The sequence below is a fragment of the Gastrolobium bilobum genome, unplaced genomic scaffold, assembly GCF_033153095.1.
Source record: "Gastrolobium bilobum isolate Gb01-03AN ecotype WA unplaced genomic scaffold, APGP_CSIRO_Gbil_v1 utg248554, whole genome shotgun sequence".
Lineage (NCBI taxonomy): Eukaryota > Viridiplantae > Streptophyta > Magnoliopsida > Fabales > Fabaceae > Gastrolobium > Gastrolobium bilobum.
This window is the reverse complement of record NW_026895423.1, coordinates 1-15,908: the sequence shown is the minus strand read 5'-3', so window position 1 is coordinate 15,908 and position 15,908 is coordinate 1. Positions and strand designations below refer to the sequence as shown.

General features: G+C 34.4%; 2 protein-coding genes and 1 pseudogene across 2 annotated transcripts; all 3 read left to right on the top strand.

Annotated features, from left to right (window-relative positions):
* Positions 1–7: 7 nt before the first annotated feature.
* Positions 8–1,187, top strand: LOC133310668 (GEM-like protein 4; annotated as a pseudogene).
* A 2,842-nt stretch (positions 1,188–4,029) lies between these two features.
* Positions 4,030–5,717, top strand: LOC133310650 (GEM-like protein 4). Its single transcript, XM_061511611.1, has 4 exons — positions 4,030–4,185; positions 4,269–4,340; positions 4,594–4,868; positions 4,976–5,717. The coding sequence occupies exons 1-4, from the start codon at positions 4,044–4,046 to the stop codon at positions 5,147–5,149; spliced, it is 663 nt and encodes a 220-aa protein (XP_061367595.1). The 5' UTR covers positions 4,030–4,043; the 3' UTR covers positions 5,150–5,717.
* A 4,451-nt stretch (positions 5,718–10,168) lies between these two features.
* Positions 10,169–11,883, top strand: LOC133310659 (GEM-like protein 4). The gene is made up of 4 exons (XM_061511621.1): positions 10,169–10,397; positions 10,488–10,559; positions 10,742–11,016; positions 11,124–11,883. Exons 1-4 carry the CDS (start codon positions 10,256–10,258, stop codon positions 11,295–11,297), a joined length of 663 nt encoding a protein of 220 aa, XP_061367605.1. The 5' UTR covers positions 10,169–10,255; the 3' UTR covers positions 11,298–11,883.
* The last annotated feature ends 4,025 nt before the right edge of the window (positions 11,884–15,908 follow it).

Genomic DNA, 15,908 nt, shown 5'->3' with positions numbered 1-15,908 from the left:
TCAGCTTCAAAAGTCAGTTAACAGATACTTACCTGATCCTGCCACTCAATGTCAATATTCAACCACAACATCAAAGCAAAGTAAAAATCTCTTTTCCTTTACCGTATAGTATGTACTTTTATTAAGAAATATTGATGATTTTACCAGTACTGAGAGGTTCAATGTTTCAGGTAGAGTATATTCGAAAATGAACAGGCTTGGCCCTCTAGCAGGTCTCCTCTTCATCTCCACTGAAAAGGTTGCCTTCTGCAGTGAGAGATCAATGAAAGTCTTTAATCAGAAAGGCCAAATGTGTAGGATCCGTTATAAGGTAAGTCATCAAGTAGTATATCATATGCATAAACCCTCTTCATATATCTCAGTTTCCCCCAATCCAAGATTTGTTAAAGTTCTGAAAAGTATATATATCATGTACAGGTTGTCATTCCACTGAAATGTTCAGAAACCAAGACAGAAGTACATAGAGATAGTCACAGTGGACAATTTTGATTTCTGGTTTATGGGTGTCTTAAAATATCATAAAACTTTTAAATATCTTGAGGAGGCAGTTTCTCAAGCTTAGATGAGTATCAAAATCCACCGTTTGGGCTCCAAGGTTAATTGTGTCAGGATAAACATCAAGATACAAGAGATGATCAGAAACAAAAACAAGAGAGACTTCACTTCATCGCATATGCATCCTGTTGGTCAAAACATCTCATGGGACTTTGGCTTTCCACCCAATATTGAGCTGTGATAGTGGATGGATGTGGTTCATATTAGATGAGCTGCAGACTTTGCTGCCAGCATATTGTGGATAAGCATTGTGAATGCAAGAGTTCATCATTTGGTGCCTGCTTTGTTGCAGAATCTATGCCATATGTATTCAGTGGCTGGCAATGCTAAGGACCATATTGCTTTTGCAGAAGATTACCATCCAGGGACAGCCCTATGTTAAAGCTCTATGAAGGGAGATTGTGGTTATGGTAGAACACAAGTTTGAAGGAAAAATAAATAGAAAAGGAGGGAAAAAAATTGATATAGGATCCGAAGAACAAGGAAGTCCAACTTCAGAAGAGATAATGTGTGTAGATATTCTGGAAGCTTTTGCTGCCCAACTATAGAAATTTCAGGCTCAATCACTTATGGATTTATTATGTAAAAGTTTTCAAGAACCAGACTTTGTATTTCAGATTGTATTCATACCATCCAACTCTTTAATAAAATTTGTATATAATTACTTAAATGTTGAGTCTATTTTAATTAATTAACAGGAAGTATGATAGATTATATTATTAAAAGAGGGTGAAAAAGAAGCATGGATAAAGTTGCTCCTTTATTAAAGGTTGCATATAAGGAATTTTTTTTTGGTTACATGCATATAAGGATTTCAGTTATGTGTTTCCTTGCAATTCAGGATTCATGGGAGTGGTTTTATGATTGATTACATTGATAAATGAATGCTTCTAATTTAATTAGTAAATTGATTTCATTAACCACTATTCATTATTTTATTTTTTTATTTCAGTTAGTTATAGTAGAGTGATTTTTAAATAATTAAACTTAAGTTTGGTTAAAGTTATTGATCTCACTGGAGCCATCTTATAGATGAATGAGGATTGCTCCAACTGTGCGATTGCATCTGAAATGTGTAAGTTCATTTAGTCCAAACGATACAGGTGTGGACTTGTTTTGTGATTGAATTGTGGAAAGACAATCCGAAACGCTAATCACCACAACTTCAATCTCTGTTCTCCTTTTGCTAAAACTATAAGTTTTTGAAGGCAGAAGAACTGTTCCTAAAGAAATCACTGCTATAACCAAATACTACAACAACAATTTAAGGGAACTTTCATTAATAGCTATTTTGCTAATATTTTATTAGGAAAGATTATATTTACAAAATTTTTGTGTACAAACTCTTACAAATTACATTATGCCTTATTAAGAAAACACTACTGAATGAATTCTTATCAGTAAAACATAATATAGTTTGTAAAAAACAATTTTTGTCAATATAACCATCTTTTACTTTATTTGGAGAATTCAAGGGTGAGTAGTGAAATATTAGGCTAGTTATAAATGTATTAAGTAAGCACTGAAGGACTCATGAATGCAATGATTTAAGATTTTGGGTTAAATGCAGTGTTGAACCCACTTGTTATGAATTGTGGTAGGCAGGTAAAACTTTGGTTGGTAACCCATAAACATTTATTGGGACTCACACAAAAAGTGTAGTTTTTCTATTTGTCTTTTTAAAACTATATCATTCATCATTTTTGAAGACGATAAATCCTATCTTTGATTTTGCAATATAAATATATATTCTAGAAAAGGATTTCTTGGGCATTAAAGTTAACTTCCTTGATAAATGATGAAAGTCTAGGATTAACATTGATAACATACCTGTAAACCATTTGTTGGCACCTGTTTCCATACCACTAGACATTATGCAAAAGTAACACTTGAATACATATGCATAGGAATTGAGATTAATAAAGAAATGCAACAAATAAACGAAAACATCAAAGCAGTAAATTTTATCATTCCCTTAAAAATTTCAAAGCAGAACACTAATTCCCCTTAGGTAAGGTCAAGTGTGTTATACCAATAGTAGAACAGTGTTTTCCCTTTCAAAACTCAAACAGAAAGTGATGAAGAATGAACTTTTTACCATCGGCTTTACATGTGGGGCATGAGGATGATGTGGGAATGATTTGGAAATTTCCTTTTTCACAAAACCTTGAAATGTGTAGAAGACTCTTCCCCTAGTTCTCCTAGCACATGATGTCAATAGCCTCCTGAGATCACTTTCCATTTATGACCCAAACAATTTCATGTTCCTTATCCTTGTCTTCTTTTTCTTATTTATTCCCTTATCATAGCCCTGTCAGCAAGCTCACTTTATGATTTAGTTTGCCCCCAACAAAGAGCTCTGATGGCTTCCTTAATGACTACCTCTGCATCAGTTAGCTCCAATACCCTTTTCTACAAACAAAATAGCAAAATACAATGGTTTTAGTTGCCCCTGATCTCATTTTCTTCATAGATGAGTCAATCATTCCAAAACAAGATAAAAGCATATCCATGTACAAGGAATTCTGGCCTTATCCTTTTGAGAAAAGCAAGAGATTGTGTTGTCTCCCACATCAGCACGTAGGAACATGTCCTGTCAGCTTGCCTACTCTTAGAGAATGTATGTATCTTGACACGTTAACTTACACTTGACTTTCATTAGCGGTTGATTCTGTTTAACTTACTGTGCATGTAACCCCGAAGATTCTTACTCTTTTAGAGTCTCCATTCCGCATCCCAGTTTAGATTGATAAGACTATCTTTGAGAAGTCTCACCACCAATTTAGCAGTGAACTGTCACGAATTTAATATCCTTATTCACCCTTCAGATAAGTTAGAGAACCTGAAGACGATCTTTTAGTTTCAGCAGTCTGTTGATTGCACAATATTACATATCTATTAGATAATCACACGGATAAACTTCACGAACCCTTTTACTTTTTTCTACCTTATGCAAGAGAATTTAAAGCAGTGTGGCATCAGAAAGTTAAAATGCCAGCTCATAAAGCTCGGGTGATGCATCCTCACATATGCCATTGAAAAGCACTCCAACGAACCCTTACTGCGATCAACCACTAGGGAATCTTGCTGCTGAAGAAATATAAACTTCTTTCTCAGCCTCTGAAAACTAACGCTTTCAAGAATTTTTTAAGTTCTAAAAAAGTTGATTGGTTCTTTCTGTAGTATCTTTTTCTAAAGCAACCAAATAATCCATGATGTTATAATATTATCTTGAATAACTGTCCAAGTTGCCATGTCAGTGCCTTTCTATCAACCAAGATCATGGTTGATGATCCAAGGTTGAGTCATCCCACCAAAGGGTCAAGATTCACTTTCTAATTTTCATCCCTTTAAAGACCTCTTTGGAATACAAGGGACTCATCAACCCAAGTGAGCATAGCTTCCTTAGTAATCTAGTTGCTCAGACCGTTCCTCTTCACCTACTGCTAGTCCTTTCCACAAAACGAAAACCTTGTTAATCATAAAAAATGCAGACCTCAATTCTTCATGAGCTTCTTGTTGGAACTCCAATCATCTCTGCAACACATGATCAGCTTCAAAAGTCAGTTAACAGATACTTACCTGATTCTGCCACTCAATGTCAATATTCAACCACATCATCAAAGCAAAGTAAAATCTCTTTCTTTATCGTAGAAATTTAATTTTATTCAGTATTGAGGGTTTTGCCAATATTGACACCTCCAATGTTTCAGGTAGAGTATATTCGACTATAAACAAGCTTGGAAGGAAGGGTGATGGTCTTTCACAGGGAGTCCAAGAACATGGTGAGTATCCTTGTAAGCCTTAGATAATTTCCAAATGATATGGCACTGATGAGGTACTATATATGAAAATCATGCCTTTTGTTTGGTGGATAATATAGTCAAGAAGCTATTTAAGCTTTCATCAAAAGGACTATGGTTCTGGCAGTTTAACTATTTTTCTCCTTCCTTCAATGCCTGCGGCATCTATATCAGTTTAACTCGTTTTTGCTTAGTGAGTATATCTAATTCTATTTATATAACTCTGAAATTGCAGTGAGATTGGGGACAAAGATATCTGAAACTGTTAAGAGGAAATTAAGCTTAGGGGCTCGCATTCTTCAAGTGGGTGGAGTGGAGAAAGTCTATAAGCAGTTTTTTAGTGTGAGAGAAGGGGAGAGGCTGCTGCAAGTTTCCCAGTGCTATCTGTCCACCACATCTGGCCCTCTAGCAGGTCTCCTCTTCATCTCCACCGAAAAGGTTTCCTTCTGCAGTGATAGATCAATGAAAGTCTTTAATCAGAAAGGCCAAATGTGTAGGATCCGTTATAAGGTAAGTCATCAAGTAGTATATCATATGCATAAACCTCTTCATATATCTCAGTTTCCCCCAATCCAAGATTTGTTAAAAGTTCTGAAAAGTATATATATCATCTACAGGTTGTCATTCCACTGAAGAAGATCAAGTGTGTGAACCAAAGTGAAAATGTTCAGAAACCAAGACAGAAGTACATAGAGATAGTCACATTGGACAATTTTGATTTCTGGTTTATGAGTGTCTTTAAATATAATAAAACTTTTAAATATCTTGAGGAGGCAGTTTCTCAAGCTTAGATGAGTATCAAATCCACTGTTTGGGCTCCAAGGTTTTTGTTGTCAGGACAAACATCAAGATACAAGAGATGATCAGAAACAAAAAAGAAGAGAGGCTTCACTTCATTGCATTATCCATCCTGTTGATCAGTACATCTCATGGGACTTTGGCTTCCCCCCTAATATTGAGCTATGACAGTTGATGGACGTGGTTCATATTAGATGAGCAGCAGACTTAGCTGCCAGCATATTGAGGATAAACAATGTGAATGCAAGAGTTCATTGTTTGGTGCCTGCTTTGTTGCAGAATCTATGCCATGTGTAATCAGTGGCTGGCAATGCTAAGGACCATATTGCTTTCGCAGAATATATCCATCCAGGGACAGCTCTATGTTAATGCTTTGTGAAGAGAGATTGTGGTTATGGATTTATGGTAGAAGACAAGATTGAAGGAAAAATAAATAGAAAAAAGGAGGGAAGCAAACTGCAATGGGATCCAAAGAACAAGGAAGTCCATCTTGAGACTAGATAATGTTTGTAGAGATGTTTTGTAAGCTTTGCTGCCCAACTGGGGGAGTTTCAGGCTCAATTACTTGTGGATTTATTATGTAAAATTTTTCGGGAACCATAATTTGTATCTGAGATTGTATTCATAGCAACAAACTCTTTGATCAATTTTGTATATCATTACTTAAATGTGAGTCTGTTCTAATTAATTAGTTCAAATAATTAACAGGAAGTGTGACAGATTACATTGATAAATGAACGCTTCTAATATAATTAGTGAATTGATTTCATTAACCATTATCAATTAAATTTTTTATTTCTTTCAGTTAGTTATACTAGATTGATATTTGATTACTTAAACTAAGTTTGGTTGAAGTTATTGATCTCTCGGGAGGTTGACTTTGTTCTCAAACAAAGATTATGACTTTCACAAACGCTAATCACCACAACTTGTATCTTTGTTCTCTTTTCACTAAATATGTAGGTTTTTTAAGGCAAAAAGGACTGTTACGAAAGAAATGGCTCTATGGCCGAATACTTCAAAAACAATTTCAGGCTCCTCCTGACACAGAACTTTCATTATTATTGATTTTTGTTAACACTTTCTTGCTCTGCAGCTTATCTATTTCGCTTTTTAAAACTACATCATTCATCATTTTTTATGACAATAAAATCCTATATTGAAAAGGGTTTCGTGTTTATTAATGTTAACATAGTAGATAGATGATGAAAGTATTGGAGTATATCAATGTTAACTTCTTATACCTGTAAACCAGTTGTTGATACCCACTTGACAACATACACAACTAACACATGAACACATATACATAGGAATTGAGATTATTAATAAAGAAATGAAACAAATAAAAGAAAAACATCAATGGAGTAAATTTTATTTGATCATTCCCTTTTAAAATTTCAAAGCACAACATTTAATTCCCCTTAATTAGGTCAAGTGTGTTAAACCAATTAGTAGAATAGTGTTTTCCCTTTCAAAACTCAAAAACAGAAAGTGATGAAGAAGGAACTTTTACCATCAGCTTCTCCACAAAACCTTGAGATATGTACAAGACTCTTCCCCTAGTTCTCGCAAAACACGATGTCAATAGCTGCAACTGCAAGAGATAACTTTCCATTTCTGACCTAAACAATTTCAGTTTGTCTTATTTTTCTTGAAAGAAACTTCAGTACAACCGACGTATGCTATTGGATACTCATTTTTTTCAATTTTGAAAAAATTCTTTTCATTTTACTCTTTTTCTTTATTTTTATTTCCACGTAAGTCTTCAAAAACTTTCTTTTCTTGGGCTGATGTGCCATATTTTTCCCCCTTATCATAGCCATGTCAGCAAAGAACAATTGATGTGTACGCCTTTTTTTTTTTTTTTTTTAACAAATAATTTATTTTATTTTTTATTCTAAAACTGATTATTTATATTTTTTTATAATTTTAAACTTTTTTTTTTAATTTACATTTTACGGGGATCAAAAATAAGATTTAATATCTCTCATATTATAAAAGATATATATAAAAGAGTATGATACCATATTTTTCTTTTCTCTTTACATAATATTATATGAGTCTCGTATATATATATATATATATATATATGGGTCAGGATCATTTTACAGCAGTGTAAGTTACACTATCAATCTTGTCCACTGATTCTATTTATATCTAAGGGCTCAAATTTTTTAGTAATGTGAGCCATTTACAAGTATCAATGATCTTAAGACTCTCTTACACCGGTGTAAGAATATCCTGCCCCTATATATATATATATATGAGAAAAATTACTCTTATGTTACATGTGATAATTTTATCTCCTACACATTCTTCGATAACTGTGTCACCTTTTTTTTTCTTTTTTTTTCAGGTGGTGGAGCCCACAAATTTATCTCTATGACATGAGATAACTTATCTCCTTTAACATGAGATTAATAAAACTCTATATATATATATATATATATATATATATATATATATATATATATATATATATATATATATATATAAGGGGAGGTTATATTTACTACTTCTTTTTCTTACTACTTTTTATTATCAAACCTTAACCGTTGATTTTCATCAATTTAATGATTATAATTTATTAAAAATTAATAATTAATTAATAAGTATGACCCAATAAATTACAACCATTAGATTGAAGAGAAATCAACGGTTAAGCTTTAGTAGTAAGAGGTAATAAGAAAAAGATGTAATAACTATAACATCTCAGATAATTTTTCAAACACTTTTCAAGTTTATTTTTCCCGCCACATTGCACTTTTTTTCAAAATTGGCAAAATGTTGTATCCATGTGCATGGTTGTTAAAATCTGATTTAAATCTATGATTTTACAATTTTTTTTAATCAAAATAATTTCATCAAAATTCCAAATGTTTTTATGTTTTTATGATTTTTTTCCGTTAGAATTTTACATTTTATAATTTTTTACCCGCTTTTGATTTTAGGTGAAATTTCGCCTAAGTGGATATAACAGTGGTATCAAAAATTTATCCCACGTTAACATAGAAGCGAGAGATTTTGTAGTTCCCCATCTCAGCAACTGGGCACGTATGCTGTCAGCTGGCATACTCTGGCACAGGCTATGTATTTTGACCCATTAATTACCATTTGACTTTATTATTGGTCGTTTTTTTGTTTAAGCATGAAATGAAATTCACACACATGCAAACATTAGGGATTCACCCTTCAACCATGTAGAGAAAGTTAAAATGATGTTGTAGGCTGAGCAGTGACTTGGGATATAAAGGATATATATACTTCATCATCACTTTACTTTTTCTTACCTTATTTGCAAGAGATTTTAAAGTAGGCTGACATCAGAAAGTTAAAATGCTAACTCATAAAGCTTTGATGATGCAAGAAAAGAACGTAAATGAAAAAGAATTCCCCGTGTTTTCGGTGTATTTCATCTTTACTTTTTAAGGTTTAATTTCCTAAGAAGGAAGACAGTGCAATAATGCCTTAGCATATTAATTGCAGATAAACATTGTGCGTGCAAGAGATAGCCAGTTTGCAAGTTCTGCATTTTGGGCCCGTAGCAATTCTGGTGAGCGCAAACTTTCAGAAAGATTTGTAAAGGACCCATATGAATGGGGAAAAGGATTTGTTAGGTACCAAAAGTTAACTTTGTGGGTGCATGATAAGGGTTTTAGAGTATCATTGATAACTCCTTATACCTACCTGTAAGCCATTAGCTACATAACTGGTGTTCTTTTACGCAGTCACACCACTTGACAATATGCACAAACTTAACACTTAAATATATACACAGGAATTGTGATTAATCAAGAAATAAAACAATTGAAAGAAAATTTAGTATTAGTAAATTTAATCATTCCCCACAAATTTCAAGTGAACATCATTGATTCCTCTTAGGGAAAGCCAATTGTGTTGTACATAAAATGAGAGGCTAACTCAAACGGGCCGTACCCCGAAGGCATGATGTTCGGAGAAGGTTGAATGGGGATACCTCCTGGCAATGTACCCAAAAAAAAAAAAAAATTAATAGTGATCTACCTTTCATAATACAAAACAGAAAGTGATGAAGAAGGAACTTCTAGTATGAGCTTTCCACATGGGGCACGAGGATGATGTGGGAATGATTTGGCGTCTTACCCTTTACTGCTCCTAGCACATGATGTCCATAGCCGGCCTTAGATGTTCATTCATTGTTTCCTTTCCATTTCTTACCTAAACAATTTCCATTTCTTAGGTACTACCGGTGGCAGATATTAGCAAAAAACTATAATAGAATTCCTATTCATCTTTTGTACATGGTAAGTGCGAGGAAAATTTTGCCATATTAATACTTTTATCTTATATTTCTCTAACACTTATTCACCCTTCAGCCATGTTAGAGAAACTGGATCTTTTCTTAGCCTCATGAGGGATAAACTTCACCTTCTATTCACTTTTTTTCTACCTTAACATACGAGAATTTAGACAAGTCTGGCATCAGAAAGTTAAAATGCCACCTCATAAAGCTTTGGTGATGCATCCCCCCATGTCATTGAAAAGTATTTCAACTAATAAGGGTGCTTCATCCATTACTTTTTCTGTTTTAATTTCCTTACCCGTTTCCAAACCAGTGCAGTTCTCCAACGGATTACGTGACAAAATGGCAATATACTATCTGACACAAAGGTTTTATTTCCTTACTTCGACCAACCATGCACAATGGAAACTTGCTCCCGAAGATATATAAACAACTCCCAGCCACTAAAAACTAACTCTTTCAGGGATTTTTCAAGTTTTAAAAAAGTTCACTTGGATCTTTCTGTACCATCTTTTTCTTAAAGCAACCAAACAATCCATGATGTTAAAATATTATCTTGAATAACTTTCTTCAAGTTGCCATGTCAGTGCCTTTTTATCAACCAAGATCATGGTTGATAATCCAAGGTTGAGTCATCCCACCAAAGGGTCAACATTCACTTCCTAGTTTGCATTCCTTTAAATACCTCTTTGGAATACATGGGACTAATCAACCCAGGTGAGCATAGCTTTCTTAGTGATCTAGTTGCACAGAACCGTTCCTCTTCACCTACAGCTAGTCCTTTCAATAAAAACAGAAACCTTATTAATCATAAAAAATGCAGACCTCACTTCTTCATGAGCTAATTGTTGGAACTCCAATCCTCTCAGCAACATATGATCAGCTTCAAAAGTCAGTTAACAGATACTTACCTGATCTTGCCACTCAATCTCAATATTCAACCACAACATCAAAGCAAAGTAAATATATCTTTTCCTTTACCATGTAGTATGTACTTTTATTAAGAAATATTGATGATTTTACCAGTACTGAGAGGTTCAATGTTTCAGGTAGAGTATATTCGAAAATGAACAGGCTTGGAAAGAAGGCCGATAGTCTTTCAGGAGGAGTACAAGAACATGGTGAGTATCCTTGTAAAACATAAGATATTTTTTTCCAAGTGATATGGCACTGATGAGTTGCTATTTATGAAAACCATGCCTTCTCTTTGGTGAATGGTATAGTCAAGAAGTTATTAAAGCTATCATGATAAGGACTGTGGTTCTGAAACTCGCAACTAATTTTCTCCTTCCTTCAATTGCAGTGAGATTGGGGACAAATATATCTGAAACTATTAAGAGGAAGTTTAGCTTGGGAGCTCGCATTCTTCAAGTGGGTGGAGTGGATAAAGTCTTTAAGCAATATTTTAGTGTGAGAGAAGGGGAGAGGCTGCTGAAAGTTTCCCAGTGCTATCTGTCCACCACATCTGGCCCTCTAGCAGGTCTCCTCTTCATCTCCACTGAAAAGGTTGCCTTCTGCAGTGAGAGATCAATGAAAGTCTTTAATCAGAAAGGCCAAATGTGTAGGATCCGTTATAAGGTAAGTCATCAAGTAGTATATCATATGCATAAACCCTCTTCTTCTATCTCAGTTTCCCCCAATCCAAGATTTGTTAAAGTTCTGAAAAGTATATATATCATGTACAGGTTGTCATTCCACTGAAGAAGATCAAGTGTGTGAACCAAAGTGAAAATGTTCAGAAACCAAGACAGAAGCACATAGAGATAGTCACAGTGGACAATTTTGATTTCTGGTTTATGGGTGTCTTAAAATATCATAAAACTTTTAAATATCTTGAGGAGGCAGTTTCTCAAGCTTAGATGAGTATCAAAATCCACCGTTTGGGCTCCAAGGTTAATTGTGTCAGGATAAACATCAAGACTCAAGAGATAATCAGAAACAAAACTAAAAGTTGGGCTTTGTATCCGACAAGAGGGACTTCACTTCAGCGTTTTATCTATCCTGCTGGTCAGAACATCTCGCGGGACTTTGGCTTTTCAACCAATATTGAGCTGTGATAGTGGATGGATTTTGTTCATATCAGCTGAGCTACTGACTTTGCAGCCAGCATATTGTGGATAAACATTGTGAATGAAAGATTTCATCATTTGGTGCGTCCTTTGTAGCAGAATCCAAGCCACATGTATTCAGTCACTGGCAATGCTAAGGACCATATTCCTTTTGCAGAAGATATCCATCCAGGGACAGTCCTATGTTAAAACTCTATGAAGGGAGATTGTGGTCATGGTAGAAGACAAGAATGAAGGAAAAATAAATAGGAAAGGAGGGAGGGAAACTGACGTAGGATCCAAAGAACAAGGAAGTCTAACTTGAGACGAGATAATGTGTATAGATATTCTGTAAGCTTTGCTGCCCAACTATAGGAATTTCAGGCTCAATTAGCTATGGATTTATTATGTAAAAGTTTTTAAGAACCAGAATTTGTAGTTGAGATTGTATTCATACCATCCAACTCTTTAATCAAGTTTGTATATAATTACTTAAATGTGAGTATGTTTTAATTAAGTAGTTTAATTAATTAACATGAAGTGTGATAGATTACATTGTTAAAAGAGGGTGAAGCTAAAACACGAGTAAAACTATTTGTAAAGAACCATTTCAACCCAAAAGCTCCGTAAGTAATGTACCTTCAATGGTTTTATATTATCTCTCTGTAACACACATCCCCCACACGAGAGTCCATTGATCTTGAAGGGTGGATGATGCATCAGACCCAATATACCTGTGTTAAGAAACTCCAAAATATTTAAGTATTTTTTATTAATAGAATGGGAGCGATGAGGATTGAGCTCATTCATATCCACTTAGTTATGTCGACTCTGATATCATGTAAAGAATCATTTCAACCCAAAAGCTTAAGTTGTTGGGTGAGACTATATTAATGGTTTTATATTTCTCAAACACGTCCCCTCACACGAGAGCCCATTGGGCTGGTGAATGATGCATCAAATCCAACATATCTTTACTAAGAAACTCCACAATATTTATTTATGGGATTTGCATTCATCATTTAACATGACAAAAAAAAATTTCCTACACACACAACATTTTGTGGGGCCCGCACTTTTTGAAGCAAAAAAAAACTAATGCATGCAAAACAAATCTCTATAACATTACACAATCATTTTTCCTATAACATAACTCTTATAAAATCCTTTATTTATTTTTATTAATAGAATGAGGGTGGTGAGGATTGAACTCATGACCACTTAATTATATCATTTATGTCTATCCTTACAAGCCAAATTTCGTGGGAGTGGTTTTGCGATGGATTACATTGATAAATGAATGCTTCTAGTAAATTCGTAAATTAATTTCATTAACCACTATTCATTAAAAAAATTATTTATTGCACAGAGCTAATATTTGGTTTACCTTGTATTTTTCTTAATTTCACTAGAAAGTGGACACGGTGAGGATCGAATTCGTGACAGTGAAATTCTGAACCATGAAAAGAACCATTTCAACCCAAAAACTTAAGCTGTTAGGTGAGGAATTTTCAATGACTTATATTATTCTCTAACAATATTTGATTAATTAAACTTAACTTTGGTTGAATTTATTGATCTCACTGGAGCCATCTTATAGATGAATGAGGATTGCTCCAGCCATGGGACAGCATCTGAAATGTATCAAGTTCGTTTAGTCCACAGGATACATGTGTGGTCTTGTTTTGTGACTGAATTGAGGAAAGACAATCCGAAATGCTAATCACCACAACTTACTATTTCTGTTCTCTTTTCGCTAAAACTAAAGGTTTTTGAAGGCAAAAGGACTGTTCCTAAAGAAATAAATGCTATGGCCAAATACTTCAACAACAATTTCAGGCTCACGGGAACTTTCATTAATAGTGATTTTGATAACACTTTCAATTCAAGTGTGAATAATGAATCCCACATTGATTAGAATGTATTTTGTAAAGACCCAAGAACTCATGAATTCAATGAATTCAATGACTTATGAATTTGGGTTGAGATAGTGAATTGTTTCCCGCAGGCAATACTTTGGTGGTAACCCATAAACATTCATTGGGACACTCAATGTTTCTCTTGCAAGCAGATGGAATCTATTCTTTTCTTTCTCCTCTCATCTCAAGGCTCCACCCATTCCCACGTGTGTGCATGAGATAAAATTATCTTCATTCATATATGATGAAAGTCTAGAAGTATCATTGATAACTTATGTGTAAACCATTTGTTGGCACCCACTTCTATACCACTTGACAATATGCAGAACTAACTCATGAATAATATACATAGGAATTGTGATTATTAAAGAAATACAACAAAATATATGAATACCTCGAAGCAGTAAATTTGATCATTCCCTTCAAATCTCAAAGCACAACTTTAATTCCCCTTAGGTAAGGTCAACAGGTCAAGTTTGTTATACCATTAGTAGAACAGTGTTTTCCCTTTCAAAACTCAAAAAATAGAAAGTGATGAAGAAGGAACTTTTACCATCAGCTTTACATGTGGGGCATGGGGATGATGTGGGAATGATTTGGAAATTTCCTTTTCCACTTGAGATATGTAGAAGACTCTTCCCCTAGTTCTCCCAGCACATGATGTCAATAGTCTACTGAGATCACTTTCAATTTCTGCTCTAAACAATTTAATGTTCCTTAGCCTTTTCCTTCTTTTTCTAATTTATCCATTATCATAGCCCTGTCAGCAAGCTCACTTTATGATTTAGTTTGACCACAACAAAGAGCTCTGATGGCTTCCTGATTGACTACCTCTGCATCAGTTAGTTCCAATTCTCTTTTCTACAAAAAAATAAAATAAAATAAAAAAGCACAAATACAATGGTTTTAGTTGCCCCTGATCTCATTTTCTTCATAGATGATGAGTCAATCATTCAAAAACAAGAAAAAGGCATATCCATGTACAAGGAATGCTGCCCTTATCCTGTTGAGAAAAGCAAGAGATTTTGTTGTCTCCCACATCAGCATGCAGGCATGTGTCCTTTCAGCTTGCCTACTCTTGGAGAGTGTATCTATATTGACACATTAACTTGCACTTCACTTTCATTATCGATTGATTCTGTTTAACTTACTGTGCATGCAATCCTTAAGCTTCTAATTCTTTTAGAACCTCCATTCCGCATCCCAGCTTTAGATTAATAAGACTATCTTTGAGAAGTCTCACCACCAATTTAGCAGTGAACTTTCATGAATTTAATATCCTTATTCACCCTTAAGATAAGTTAGAGAAACTGAAAACGATCTTTTAGGTTCAGCAGTCTGTTGATTGCAAAATATTACATATCTATTAGATAGTCACACGGGATAAACTTCACAACCCTTTTACTTTTTTCTACCTTATCGCAAGAGAATTTAAAGTCTGGCATCAGAAAGTTAAAATGCCAGCTCATAAAGCTCGGGTGATGCATCCTCACATGTCATTCAAAAGCACTCCAACTAACCCTTACTACAATCGACCACTACGGAATCTTGCTCCTGAAGATATATAAACCTCTTTCTCAGCATCTGAAAACTAACCCTTTCAAGAATTTTTTATATTTCAAAAAAGTTGACTTGGTTCTTTCTGTAGCATATTTTTCTAAAGCAACCAAACAATCCATGATGTTATAATATTATCTTGAATAACTGTCCTTCAAGTTGCCATGTCAGTGCCTTTTTATCAACCAAGATCATGGTTGATGATCCAAGGTTGAGTCATCCCACCAAAGGGTCAACATTCACTTTCTAATTTTCATCCCTTTAAATACCTCTTTGGAATACAAGGGACTCATCAACCCAAGTGAGCATAGCTTCCTTAGTAATATAGTTGCTCAGGCCATTCCTCTTCACCTACTGTTAGTCCTTTCAATAAAACAGAAACCTTATATTAATCATACAAAATGCAGACCTCACTTCTTCACGAGCTAATTGTTGGAAATCCAATCGTATCAGCAACATATGATCAGCTTCAAAAGTCGTTTAATAGATACTTACCTGATCCTGCCACTCAATGTCAATATTCAACCACAACATCAAAGCAAAGTAAAATCTCTTTTCCTTTGTAATCGAGCATCCAATTTTATTAGGTATTGATGGTTTTGCCAATACTGAGAGCTCCATTGTTTCAGGTAGATCATATTTGACTGTAAACAAGCTTGGAAGGAAGGCTGATATTTCACAAGGAATCCAAGAACATGGTGAGTAATATCCTTGTAAGCAGACATTTTCTGAGTTATATGGCACTGATGAGCTGCGATATATGTGAATCATGCCTTTTGTTTGGGGGATAATATAGTCAAGAAGCTATTTAATCTTGCATCAAAAGGACTATGGTTCTGACAGTTTAACTATTTTTCTCCTTCCTTCAATGTCTGCGGCACCTATATCAGTTTTGTTTAGTGTGAATATATCTAATGCTATTTATATAACTCTGAAATTGCAGTGA

Coding starts and splice junctions, on each gene's coding strand:
- LOC133310650 (XM_061511611.1), top strand. CDS start 4,044: ATGCAGACCTCAATTCTTCATGAGCTTCTTGTTGGAACTCCAATCATC. Junction 4,341..4,593: donor ACAGGGAGTCCAAGAACATG/GTGAGTATCCTT, acceptor CTGAAATTGCAG/TGAGATTGGGGACAAAGATA. Junction 4,869..4,975: donor TGTGTAGGATCCGTTATAAG/GTAAGTCATCAA, acceptor TATCATCTACAG/GTTGTCATTCCACTGAAGAA.
- LOC133310659 (XM_061511621.1), top strand. CDS start 10,256: ATGCAGACCTCACTTCTTCATGAGCTAATTGTTGGAACTCCAATCCTC. Junction 10,398..10,487: donor AACCACAACATCAAAGCAAA/GTAAATATATCT, acceptor TCAATGTTTCAG/GTAGAGTATATTCGAAAATG. Junction 11,017..11,123: donor TGTGTAGGATCCGTTATAAG/GTAAGTCATCAA, acceptor TATCATGTACAG/GTTGTCATTCCACTGAAGAA.